Raw genomic sequence first — 14,275 nt, 5'->3', positions numbered from 1 at the left:
TCAGTGCGCTCCCACAGGGGGAGCTCTGCTCAGCCACAAGCCAGGCTGCCGGCTGCCGGCACAGCGGTGGTGGCAGGAGCCTCTCCCACCTCCTCAGCAGCGCTAAGGATGTCCAACTGCAGCTTAGGCCTGCTCCCCGCTGGCAAGTGGACATCCCCTTAGGGCTCCCGGGCTGCCTGAGGGATGTCTGACTGCCAGCTCAGGTCCAATCCCCCAGGGAGCGGGCCTAAGCCAGCAGGTGGACATCCCCCGAGGGTTCCCAGACTACGAGAAGGCACAGGCCGGGTTGAGGGACCCCTCCGAGTGCACAAATTTTTGTGCACCAGGCCTCTCATATATAATAAAGATGTTAAAGGAAAATGACATGCGTCTGCAGATATCTTGGACATAACATCACATTTTCTAAATTATAAACAATACTATTAAAAACTAGCCTAGGTTTGATGAATATCAAATGAGTCCTATTCTCACGGTCTACACTGTAGGGACTATCAATGCTCTTTCTATCACCAAACAGCCACATGATACCCTTCCACATGGAAGTAACAAGCACATTACATTTTTATTTCTTTAGAAGATATGCTTTTCTTTAGAAACTGTGACAGTTTGATTTTGAGCACCACGTAACCAGGCATCACAGACACATGAGATGGGAAACAGGAGTGACTATAGGACTTACCATTAAGCCACTTGGAGTTGTACTGGGCCGTACGTAGAGGAGGCAAGAGGCCCAGACTTCGGTAAATGGCAGGATCGCGTCCGGGGAAATCCATGGCTGTGGCAGCATATAGCTCCCCGCTGGCCGTGAGGAGAGCTGTGGAATTGTGCTGGGGGCTGTAAGGACAGCGGGCCATGCCGCTGATCACATCATGGATCTCGGTCAGGTTACTCAACTGTGGGTGAGGACAGGAGAGAGAAACCGATTACCCCGGGCGAGCCCTTTAATACTGTTAATGCCTGTACCGCTAGGAAGAATGGGAATTAATCTTTCTGGGACTCAGGACAAGACACGACCAACTTTCACGCTCTGCCCTTGATGAAACTGAGTGCTGTGGGGATGGTTTAAATGTGCACGAATCAATCATTCTCATCATCCCAACAGAGTAACAGAACCTCATGTGAGTGAATGCTCCCCAAATCTGAAGATTGTTGTATGTGTCTTCTATTCATAATGCATGGGACACTGATATTCTTTCTACTTGAATAAAGACACAGGTTTCAATACTTACAGAAATATAAACCACAATAAAAATTAGGTACAATTTTATCAATATAGTGTATCTGCATATTATGAAAAGCCCAAAATGTGTTCATAGGTAAGGATGTATGGATATTTATAGCACTATGCCAAAATTTCCAAAACTTCATTGAGTTTTTAGAGAGAACTCCAAGTCTTGCTGTCATCTGGGGGCGGGAATCCAACCTGTCAATCACTGAGTGAGAAAAGCCCTTTGGGTGGTAAGGGAATCTTGGGTCCACTTATTCCCTCACTCTTGCCTGAGAGGCAAGAATGCAGATAGGGTGGGGGACAATCAGAGCCACTGCCTGCTCTATGGGTAGCCTTGTAGCCCCGTTAAGTTATTCAAAGTCTTTCTGCCTGAGACTCTCCTTTTATAAAAGGGGAGACAAAGGATAACCACCACAGTGGGTAGATATGAGGATTAAATGAGTAAGTGCACATAGGGCTATTATAACAGGCCATGGCACCCAGGGATCTCTGTGAGAATCATTTCAAATCACCATCATCCTCTTTTTTTTTTTTTTTTTTACAATAACTGGATGTTAACTCAAAAATAATGAAGCTGATGATACATTATGGTTTTGAGAGAAGTTGTGCAACCAGGAATTAACCTGATGATAGTTCTCCATTATGTTCCCGGAGGAAGATCAAATGAATATCTCGCATTGGGAAGATGACAGGTTTGCTTTGAAAACCCTGCTGCTCTCCTGGCAAAAGATGTGGGACCCTGAAAATCCCTGTCAGTAATCACAGCTTGAAAGAAAAAGCATTGGTTATAACTACTTTGCCTAGAGTTCCAGTGGTTTGTTTCCTTGCTTTAATATTTTGTCATGTTTCTTCTCCAATTTGTGATATCTTTGTTCATTCAGATTGTGGTTTAGGGCCACATCAATACTTAGCAGTATCTCTAGAGTAAAGCAGAGTAAGGAAAAAGAACATATTTATGATTAATGTTTAGAGTCACTGGTGGGGAAAAAGCTGGTAGAAATAGTTTCAAAATCTATTTAAATTTAATTATAAAAGCTATGGTTATTTCCAGTTCTTTATATAATTGAGAGTTGTGATTAGGAGTAAATCAATACATCAAATATGCATTCAATTTGACAAAAGAGGTTTTTTGAATTAAAGAGCAACTCATTGGAGAACAGAAAAGCAAAAAATACACCCGTGCTTTAATAGAAGGTTTGCATTTTCCTGGTATAAGTTTTGTCAAGTCTCAATATGAAGCCGTACCGTGCGATTGCTGCAGACAGGTGTGAATGCATGGGTCCCACAGGTAAATAACCAGTCGCCGGCTACTAAAAGCACCCGGATGTAGTTCTGACATTCATCCTAAGAAATAAAAATATCACAAGAAATTCATTAACAAGGCCTCAGCACTATTAAATAATATGACTATCCACATGCTTGTTCAATGGGAGATACTATCTATGTATATAAAAGTCAAGCGACGAGAACACCGGAATGACCAGAATGACTGGATGACTTGCACTGCAGCGGCAAACCAGCTCAATCAGAGGGCCCAATTGGTCTCCCCCACCCTGATTGGGGGCGGGGTCAGCCAGCCAGCCAACCGCCCATGGCGCCTCCCCCTTTCCAGGCCTGCCCCCGATTGGCTCCCATCAGGGCAGGCTGGCCAATCTCCCCCATGCATGAATTTGTGTACTGGGCCTCTAGTATTCAATTAAAATCCCAGGACTTTTAAAATACATGTGCATGCTTCTCCAAGGTGAAGGCCACATGAAAAACTCTGCATACAAATTGGAACGAGGTTTACATTAAGTTCTCAAAGTGGGTTACATACATAGCAAGACTCTATTGTAATTTTTGATTCTTTGATGGACAAATAAAAATATAACTAACAAAAGAAGGACGTCTCAAACATATGGTAGGAAAGTCCATGCTGAGGGGTGACCCAGAGCTAAATGTTTCTTGTAGTTGAAAAGCATTCACAGAAAATCGGGTGCATTGTCATAGAAGTGCATGGACCTGAGCAAGCATTTACTGATCAGATGCTCTTTAGGGGGCACGGTGCTGAAGGTCACAATCTAGGCTCTTAAGAGAAAAATTAAAATTGAGGGCAACAACAATTACTGTAGAGTTGTCCACATAAGAACAGCATATTCCTAATTCCAGAGGAGAGGGGAAAGAAAGAGGTATGGAAGGGCTTCCCAGAGGAGGTGACACCTAACACAAATTTCAAAGGAAGAATAAAATTTACTGAAGCTCCCTGGAAGAGGTACTATCTGACACTTGCAGGGTTTTGCTGAGCAAGGAATGGAAAACCCACTCCAGGCAGGGGAGTAGCTTGTGCCACGGCACACTGGCTAGAGAAATCATGGTGCTTTCTTTGTGTATAGAAGAGGGAACACAAGCAGGGGATCCAGACACAGGGCAGGTGTGCCCGGCTGACGAGTTTACATTTATTCTGATTCTGAAGGGACTCATGATATGTTGTGACTGCATGAAGTGCTGACCTGATCTGATGCTTGTGATCAATTATAAGGCCACTGGGGAATCAGTGTGGAAGCTAACCTGGAGGTAGGGAGACTGCAATTCAGAGAAAGAAAGGGAAACCACTTCCATAATTCAGTCCCTCCTCACCCCGTGCCTGACTGATGAAGGAGGTGTGAAAAGGCAAAGCCTGGATCCAGGCAATCAACAGGATGTGGGCATTGACCAACCAGCTGGACCCCCAAAAATGACTTAAACCACACATTGTCCCAAGTCAGGAAGATCTAGACTAAATGGCATAGCAATGCCCCTTCAACCAGGTGGCAACCCAGGCTCCATGAAATGTTAATCTGTCACAACTCAGTCTGCTCTGTGGGCTGGCTGTGAGGATGAAAAGAGCTAAGCTATTTGAATTTGTTTTCTAAATGTAAAGTGAAATATCAAGAGTAGATAAATCTCTTAATACTAGTATTAGCAATAAAAGTGACAAATTATCATGAGGTGCCAAACTGAAGACACTTCAACTGAAGAAAGAAAAGCACAGAAAGAGCTAAGGTAACTATCAGAAGAATTAAGAAATGAGTGTAAACAGTAGACAGTAAGTTGGGTAAGTGAGAAAGGTGCACCAGATGGGGAGGTGTGTTCGGTTTTGTCTTTATAACTGGAGAGAGGGCAAGAAAGTTCTATAGAGAAAGAAAAAAACAAGACTTCAAAGAACCTTATCATCATCCAATCCTGAGCATAGGGGGTGGGGCTCCCACTTCAGGGGACAGAGGGGCACGGAGTTGCAAAGATGAGGAGGAAAACACAAAAGCTTAAGCTTGTCTGAGGGGGAGTCCAAAAGACCTTGGAGAACACAAGGCCAAGAGGGCTTGACGCATTAGCAGATAAAACAGATACAAAAATGCCACCAGAATAAAGAATGGGCTAGAGAATTGCCCAGAGGAGAGAGGTGGGGATTTTGTTTGTTTTCTGCTGCTGCTTTTAGAAGTTTTTCAAGAATGAGTCAAGATGTTGTTTCTTTTTTTGAAGCAAGAGACTGACTCAAGATAGAAATGTGCTAGAGGCAGTCCCTGTTAATCATAAAGAAGGTCAGGGGTAAGATATTCCAAGAGAATCATTCAGATTGAAAAGATGGGATCTCAAGGCTGAATGCAAGAGCCTCTAATCAATTATTGGAAGGCAAACAATGAAGATAACACAGGTGGTGTTTATCTTAATCTCCCCCAAAAAAAGACAAAGTGAAAATAGGACTGTAGGTCCTTAACATTCTGAAGGCCCATCACAACTTGAGAAAGACTTAGAAAGATGGTTAGGGGTTGTCATAACCAGGATGTAGCTTTGTGTCAGGGAGGAAGGGCAAATCCAACTGGTAATTTTTTTTTTAATCTTAAAAAAAGTAAATGAAGGAGAAAATAATATTTCAATTAACAGAGAGGTTTTTTGTTTGTTTGTTTTTTGTAAAGCCTATTCTGGTCATCAGAATCACGTGAGGATACAATGGGCGGCTCTGCTATCTAAGGAGGGTCATGTGCCCATGATGAGCTAACCCTGCTCAATGAGTATGCAGCAAAGAAGAAGGTCAATGCCAGGCACCAGGACGGTCAGACAGGAAGGTCTGTGCAATCCTTTTCTAAAAGGATGGAGAACCCAGCCCTATGGAACCCAGACTTGCTTATGATAAATGGGACCATGTTCGAGATGAGTCCAGGATGCAAGGTCCGATGGAACACGATGTCCTGCAAGAGAAACTTTTGGGAGGCAGTTGAGATGTTGTTTCTTCCTGCCAAGAGCTCAACACATTTGTCCAAAAGATTGGCTCAGCTCATCTCAGACCCTTCCTATTCATACTCACTTGGAAGTTCTCTTTGGTTTAACTTACAAACTGCCCCCAGACTGATTCTAGAATCAGTTAATATGAATCTTAAATAAAGAAATACATTTGAAATAATAACTCCTTGGTTTTTTGTTTTTAGCAATGAAGAGTCAAAATTAAGATAGAAGAAAAATGGTCTGTGTCCCAGGCTTTGTAATAATTAGTCTCTTACTGGTGATAATCCTAGACTCAAATTTGCCTATAGAAAATCTCCTGGTAAACCTCTTTGTCAAGCTGTGCTACAAATGTGGCCTTCATATGGATTAGCTGAACTTGCTAGACTGCACGGAATCACCTTTTTAAAAGTATAGACATAATTAGAAGCCCCTTTAGGAGATTCTGTTACAGGTTTCTCTTACAAATCAGCTTATCTAAATGTCTTTGATTTTTCTTCTCATCTATGAATTCTTTTTTCCCTTTATCCCATCTTCAAAATGGTTGAAGGAGATTTAATGACTTCTGGTTTTCCAAGAAGTCATAGTGCTCATTTCCAAGGCCACTAGCAGCCTGCCACCACATGGTTTCTGTTGTTGATAATGAGAGCCATCTATCTACATTTTGATAATACCACTTGGGCATTAAAATGACCCATGTGTGCCTGCGTTCTTGCAAGCTGGTCAACCTGTCCTTGACTTCGAAGCAATTTTTATTTGAATTGATAGCCGAGATGCATAGTTGCTGACTCACTGAGAGCTTTTAGATGAGACTGGCCAAGGCTCATTCTGTTTCAAGGACATATGGACTGGCCCCAGAAGAGAAAACACATGTTTTAGGATCATCTTCTTAATGAATTAACTGGTTTTGCCTTATAGCATTTCATCATTTTCCTTTCGAACAGTTATGTTTTGCTTGAAGAAAGACTGTAAGTGTGTAGAAAGATTAACTATAAACAAGGTAGATGCAACAACCAGCCCATTGCCAAACCCATCAATTTTAGGGAGGAGGGGGAAAGGCCAGGAGCCTGACAGCCTTTATGTTAATCACAGCGCTCCCACTTAAAGCAGTGTCTGTCTCTTAATGAGGCATTACCTGTGTGAGCATCCAAAGCAAGCATCCAAGGAGCAATTCAGAGTAATTGCATGTGCCTTTTAGGTCCAATGTATACCAACCAAAGTCATGATTACCAGGTGGATTACCATATGGTTGAAAAACAATATGATCCAATTGATATAAATATATATACACAATGTATATAAAGATATATGTGTATATTTCTGACATATAAATGTGCATACAAATTATAGAAGTATATATAAATACAGAGGTTGGCAAGAGCAGGGCTGACTTCAGCATCCTCAGGAGGCAGTGGGGCTAACCCAAGCAGGTCATTGAAATTCAGCTTTGTTTACTGATTTTCAAAGACTACTAGAATGTGTAAATCGGGGCTGGGGAGCATCTGGCCCTCAGGCCTTATAAGGCCTACAGAATCATTTGGTCTGGCCCTGCAAAGGCAACCGCAGGTGGGACTCAAAATTCAATAAATCTAGGAGCTTTTTTTCATAGCAGCATATATTTATATGAAGTGAATTATCTTAAGTGAATGATGTTATAAATATCCAAATGGCCCTTGGCAGAAAAAAGGCTACCCTTCTTTTCTGGTGTAATTGATGAAGGTCTGCAATTTGAGCATTTATAAGATTGTACCTAAGTGCACTGTGCCATTGTGACATTCTTTTGAGTTAACAAAGCTATTGCAATAATCATAACCTGCATGTCTTTGTCCATAGGAACAACTGTAAACCTACTTTTTGCCCACCCCTGGATATACATATAGAGATAAAGAAGTATGTTAATCTGTAAACATATATCTATGTATACACACAGATTTTATTAAGATTACACTATGTTACATAGCACAGTGTATTAATAAATTGAAGTGTAATTACTATATTTATATTTACATAATACGACTATTTTAAAAGACGTTGACTCCGTGGGAAACTTGTTTGGGAAGCTCGATATGAAAAAGAACAAAATTTGGCATGTGTAACCTGCACAGGTTGTTAGTATTTCACCTACGGAATCCTCAATTTTTGCAGCAATTATTTAGGAGAAAAGCAGGCCTGTAGTTTGCCACAGGCACTGATTAACTCCTAGCTTTCCAAATACTGGCCATTCAGGTGAAAATGTCAAGTCTCAAGCCTGAAGGCACCAGATTCCCAGGCAGGATGGCGTCTTTGCTCACTCAGGTGGAGTTTAACTCTTTATTTACCCAAGTTGACAACTCGGGAGCAGGACCAAAGGGTAGAGCAGGGGAACAGTACAAAGAGCCCTAGATCCTAATCAAAACTCTCCCACTGACTAGCAAAATAATTCTAGGAACTTGGTGTTGAAAGTACTGACATGAGATCATGAACAAGAAACTTTTGAAAATTATAAAAAGTGCAACATATACACAAAGCAGCTCTTTCATGTCCTTAATCACCAGTTGTGTTTCTTTTGTCAAGTTCCTAAAGGTCATGGTGGGAAGGGCTTTGGCTCAGACATAATAACGCCAAACAGACAAGGGACTCTTGTTAGATCACCAGAGAATTGACTATTTATGTTTAAAATAACATTTGTGGAAAAAGACATTTAAATAGCTCTCAAAGCTGATTTCTATAATGGTCTTTCAAAGGAAACTAAATACAACAGAATTTATTATAAGAGGCTTTGGAATTCATAAAAGCAGATTTCTCTACCCCCTTTAAATACATAGAATGTTTAAGCCATTGCAGCCGAGTCACCCTCTTTCTCCAAAGTGAGCTGAAAGTTGTGTATATAAAATGGCACGCAAACCTCAGGAAGAATAAGCAGGCTCAGTGCTTTGCTTCTCTTCTAAACAGACCCAAAGCAAAGATGTGACAACATTTTCTTGACCCCGATTCCCTAAATTGTCACTGAGATTGACTATACATGAACCTCTGTCGGTGTGCATCCCAGCAATCCCAGGGTAACAGGAGAAAACATGTCATCTTCTTCTCCCCCGCTCTGCAGCCCACTGAGGAAGGCTCTCAGGAGTGAGTGGGCGCCAGCTGCCACCCCCAGGCCCAGCCTGGGCCACGCTCCACATTCCTGGTTCTGCAGGAAAACCCACTGTGTGGAGCAGCACAGACCACTTTTTCTTAGCGCAGGAAAAAGACTACTTCAGTCAGAATGGCTGGCATTTTTCTCATTTTTGACATGTCACATTGTCCATTATTCTTTTTACTTGGGGGGGGAGGGGGGCAGGGAAACTTTGTAATTCTGTGTCAAGTTTCATAATACTACCACACAAAGAAAGATATGAAACAGTTGAATTCTCATTTCTAAATTCATGTACAGAGAAAAATCTGACTTCCACTCCCCTCAACCGCTGTTAGGTTTCAGTCAAATTGATTCAGAGAATATTTTCTGATTTGGCTCCCGGCACTGTCAGAACAGGGAAATTTGGGGTGTCTGAATTTCAAATTTAGGGGTTAGCCCTTAGGCAGGTGGCACTTGGCCTTAGCTCCTGCTTTTAAGTGGGGCTGCCTGCTGCCTCCCCATTTGTGCCCCAGGCATTGAGCTTGGGTCTCTCCTCTTCCCTCTTTCTTGTTCCTAGAAAGTAATAGAGGCCTGGCTGGCTCAGTTGGTTGGAGCATCATCCCATACAACAAAAGGTTGCAGGTTCGATTCCCATTCAGGGCCACATACCTAGGTTTCAGGTTTGATCCCCTTGGTCAGGGGGTGTATGGGAGGCAACCGATCAATGTTTCTCTCTAACTTCGACGTTTCTCTCTTCCTCTCTGTCTCTATCCTTCCCACCATCCCTCCTTTTCTCTAAAATCAATGGAAAACATATCCTAGAGTGAGGATTAAGAAAAAGAGAAGAATGAGGTCATCAGACAGTGCCCTGGGCCCTGGAAGGCCTGGATGTCACCAGGCAAAGGGGAGGACGTTGGCATTAAACCATGGAAAGAAAGGCCGATGTTTTCCATCAGTGAATCTTACTAATAGAATGAAAGAAAGCTGATTTTTTCCAACCCAGCCCCTGGTAAATTTGATTCTTCACATGTCATTCCTCAAGCACAGGTGATCTTATTTGAAGAACTCCCTGTGCTCTGGTGAGTGAGGAGCAAAGGTATAACAGTACACCTGTCATATCAAGACATAAATATCACAGGGAGGAGAAAGAAAGCCATTTGGAAAGCACTTTGTCAAAAGGCTTCTACATAATCTATACAGACTCAATAAGGTTATTGAGGTAAATACATTTATTATGAACTTATTTCTTTTCAGAGGTATTTTAAGAGACAGTATTCTAATTTTTTTGTAACCTGGTGCTACCTTTAAATCTTCCTGTATGTCCGATGACTTATTTCAGAGGCATTTTGTGAGGTTAGAGATCTTTTGGTAAGTAGCCTTTCTTTTTTCTTTTTCTTTGTCTGCAAGGGTTTTTTGGCTAAGACTGTATTTCCTTCCTCCTCCTCTTCCCTCTTCCTAGCTCTTTATTTGGCTTTGAGAAACACGATGACTTAAGTTTGCTGAGACTTACCTCCATGTCTAACCCTCAAGACTGTTGAGTTCAGACAGAGAAGCAGGCAATGAAGTTGAATAAAATAAAGTGCAAGAGAGTCTCTTACACCTACCACCGGTATGAGGGAGTTTTCCCAGCGATCTCTCCACTTGCTACACTGTTTGTCCTGGGGCCACACTTGGTAAAGAAAAAGCCCTCTTTGCTGCTCTTGAGAATTGACTTTTTTCGGGACCCAAATGTGACTGAGGTTGGGAAGCCCTTGCTCCAACAAAGGAAGGTGATCCCTAACAGAATGAGGCCTACTGAGCCTAAGACCCAGCAGCAGAAGCGTTTCCTCAAGATGCTCCAGCATCATTTTCTCAGAAACAGACTTCCGTGGGAGCCTCTCCTCGGGCAGCCAACTGTGAGAGCACCCCTGCCATGGGCACCGCGGCTCAAGGCATGACTTTGAGCCGTAGCTACTCTGCCCTTAGGAACTTGGGGTATAGATTTTCTTGTGCTTATTTTTAAAATAGGTTAAGCTAAATTATAAAGAACTCTCAAATCACTTTTGATGCCATTATTTTAGATATCACGTAGTCATTTTCTGGAGTTAGCTGTAAGGCAAAACTGGGAGAAATCAAAATATTATTTAAAAAATCCAGGCCCACAGTACTCTAAATGACATCATAACCAATTAATTTCATTGCTTAGTCTAATGTCTGAGAGTGCAAATTAGATCTGATCTTATGCTCTAAATCCCTTTTGGAAACTCACTGAATGTTAAAACCTGGAGAATTTACTGCACATATATTTCAAAGCTTGCCTTTTTCACATGGCACCATAATCAGGAATAGCCTTCACATTAGCATGCTTTATGTTCCATCCTTCAAAAAGCTGGTGACCGCCATGACCACGCTCTCCTTACCTCCGATTTGCCCTTACTGTAGCAGGCCTTCTTGGTCGCTTCATCACACTCCCACTCCTCAGCCTGCAGGAAACACCAAAATACAACAACTATTTTAGTTCTGATTGAACAAAAGGAGGGGAGGGGGAGATACCAGTAACCAGATTAGGGGGAACAACAGAACACCAATATTTTAAAACTAATATAGGATTTAGAACAAGTACATAAAATCCGGTCATATGGGCTTACACTGAGCTTTAGAACTAAAGAATTTTAAAAGGGTCGCCTCCTTTAAAATCATGTGATATTTAAGCAGCAAGCATGGGATATGTAGATCTAGCCACTGTAAGAGGGGCATGTCCAATGCATTGGTGACTAGTGCATGATTACAGAAACTGTCACTTCTGTGAGATCACAGAATAAACCCACAGCACACTTCAAAGAGAAGCCTGGAAACAAAATGATCTGAATACTCATTTAGACATTTTCATTTTATTTTAACAGCATGTCATTTATCAATATTCATTGATAATGAAGGAAGGAAGATTTTGCATATCATTACTCCCAAGGTACATATCTAATTGGTAAATAGTCAATAAAATAAATATCTCTTGCAAAAGCACAAACCAGTAATTTTCATACTATTCTTAGCTCTGACTAAATATTTAGAATCACAACTTTTAAATATTTTTTTCCTCAGACTTTTCAACTCCAACTCATCCTGATCAAGTGGGCGTAATTACTTGCACATAGGACGCTAACTCACAAACAGAACCTGTGATTAGTTAAGATAACATACAGTGCTTATTTCAGAGGAGGAAATGGTGCTAGCAAACATTAACGACCTCTATGAGGACATTGTGAATCATTTTCTGAACAAAAGTAAGCATCCGAGTTGTTTATCTTTTATATTACTGTGTGGACTGTGAACTATCATGGGTAAAAATGTTTTCTTCATCTGTATTCATGTTGTTATAATTATGTTCTATCTTAATATTATAGTTGAATTTCTGAAAAATTTGGGGTTTTCTGAAAAACTAGTTAAATCATTGTCAGAAAAAAAAACTAAGCGAGGGGGCATTTTTTTGTTAATTTGGGCTAATGTTTAATAATACTCAAAATTAGCTAAAACTAAAGTAATGTTAAGTATTATGAAGAATAATGGTTTCACTCTTATTTCCAGAAAAATTTTTCTTCTAATTCTCCAAAAATTAGAAGGATAACAAAGTCATGCTAACATCATTATCTAACGTCTACTTGTCCTCCAAAGAATGTGACATAACAAAGATTAAAACATGAGACACTGCAAGTTGTATAACTTATCTAACTTGGCAAATATGAGTCCATAAGGAAAGTATTCTAGAGAGAACACTCCAGTGCCTTTCTAAGAGAAACAATACTACAGCGTTACCCTCGTGTAGACTTCAAGGTATTTGTCAGTGTCAACATCTGATAAGAGATTTATTCTTTCTATGATGTTTTCCTGTTCATAAGGTTTAATGGCAACAATAAAGTCACAGTTAATCAGCACCTCATGCAACAAATGACTTGATTTCCATGGTGCGATGACAAATACTTTCACGCAAAGTGATGGCACTTCCAGAAGTGATAAGAGCTGCATGCAGAGTTGTATAACTGTCTGTCCCCGTGAAACGCAGAGGAAATAAATTCACTGTTGTCATTCTGAGTGGTCCTTTCCTTTCTTTGGTATCTTTCTAAAAGCTCATTCTTGTTTTTATTTAAATAAACATACCCATGCCATTGCCCTTACTTAAACTCTAAACAGAATTGATTCACTATGATATATTCTCTTAGCAAAGTAGACCTCATTATGACTGTGATACCAAGAGGATTTAGCGTTATACATCACAGAGAGAAATTAACTGACTTCTATACAGTGAAATGTTTTAGATAAAGAGGTATTTATAGTGGCCCTCAGTGGCCTAGCAATTGTGTTGAAAGTGAAATAGCAATACTTTCTTCAGTAAACACAGAGCTATGAGGAGCAGGGTTAGTCCCAGGGTTAAGAACAGAATATTTATCAAATGACATCAAACTTGTTCAGATCATTCTGCCGAAATGGCAAACCAAGAGCTTCCCAAGTCCACCTAATTGCCAAGTAGCCTTTGCATTTTCAAGATAAATACTGGCCAACGACTGGAAGGGGAAAGTAATAGAAAAAAGAATGAGAGATTTTAAAAATATTTCATTACTTTACTCAGTTGACTAAGAAAAAGCAACTACTCACAAAAGTTTATCAGACCAACAGAAAATAGAACAAATCTTACAGATTTTTTTCTAAAGAAAGTTTCTAAAAATAGCAAAATTTACTTTCCTGAAACATTTTCATATACTATCATCAGCTTTTCATCAATATTCAAATTCAGAATTAATTAAAGACCATGACTGTGTAGCTTTTCTGTTGATTCACTTCTCACTTTCTACCTGAATAAAGGATAGGATAAAGAGGAATTATATTAGCAGTGGAACTGAACAATCCATTATAAAGCTTAACCCATATTGTAGGATATTACAGAATATGGAAAAGAATGAAGTTGGAAGTGTGTTTTTCTCCCCACAATTACCAAAAATTGGGTGTCCCAGATTAATCCCATAGTGTTTGTTGATTCCCTCAGTAAACTAGATTTTACCCATTTGATGACTATGGGAGAAAAAAAAAACAAGCGACCAAACAAACAAAAAACCCACTTTCTTTGGAGAGAAATATACCAATGCAACTCTCCTATAGCACATTTTAGTTCTCAAAGTTACTCATCAATCTGTATAAATTTGATTATGTTTTAACCTGAGCATAATTTTTTTTTCATTCCACAGATTGGTTCTAATCAATTAAACTTATAATCAAGCCTCCTTACTCTATTTTCAATGGAGATTCTTAGTTGTTCTTTCATGTATCATGATTTTGGAACAAATCCCACAAATGGGATTTGTATGTATGAAGCCATCTTTCTGGTTAACTTCATTTTAAGAGACTTTTCTACCTACCCAAACCTACCTCTGTGATAGTCAAAACAAAAGGAAAATTGTTCTTCATTCTACATTCCGGATCTCAATACAACACTCATGATCTAATTTCCCATGTGTCTGAGTTGTTTTCATCTTTAATTTTTATCCTATCTTGTCTTTTTCCATTGCATGATAGCAATAGCCCAGTAGAGAAAAGGAATGTTAATTCCCTATTCCATTATCCATTTATTCTTCATTTTATTTTTCAATAGCAAATATACAGCAGTAATACTGCAATTACTTGGACAGGCAAAGCTATACACAGTAGGCAAAGAATTTGAAACACCTACATTATGAAAGACATGAAGATTCCTG

At 40.2% G+C, this 14,275-nt stretch overlaps 1 protein-coding gene across 1 annotated transcript in view; it reads right to left on the bottom strand.

Annotated features, from left to right (window-relative positions):
- SEMA5A (semaphorin 5A) overlaps window positions 1–14,275 on the bottom strand; it is a 296,373-nt gene that overhangs the window by 112,203 nt on the left and 169,895 nt on the right. Inside the window, exons 5-7 of the mRNA XM_015567657.1 lie at window positions 10,955–11,017; window positions 2,474–2,572; window positions 680–893 (exon numbers count right to left, since the gene is read on the bottom strand). Of these exons, the coding sequence (XP_015423143.1) occupies window positions 680–893; window positions 2,474–2,572; window positions 10,955–11,017 (376 nt within the window). The remainder of the gene's footprint in view (window positions 1–679; window positions 894–2,473; window positions 2,573–10,954; window positions 11,018–14,275) is intronic.

This window comes from Myotis davidii, unplaced genomic scaffold, assembly GCF_000327345.1.
Source record: "Myotis davidii unplaced genomic scaffold, ASM32734v1 scaffold143, whole genome shotgun sequence".
Classification (NCBI taxonomy): Eukaryota; Metazoa; Chordata; class Mammalia; order Chiroptera; family Vespertilionidae; genus Myotis; species Myotis davidii.
Note: the sequence above shows the minus strand (reverse complement) of the source record. Positions and strands in the feature narration are given on the sequence as shown.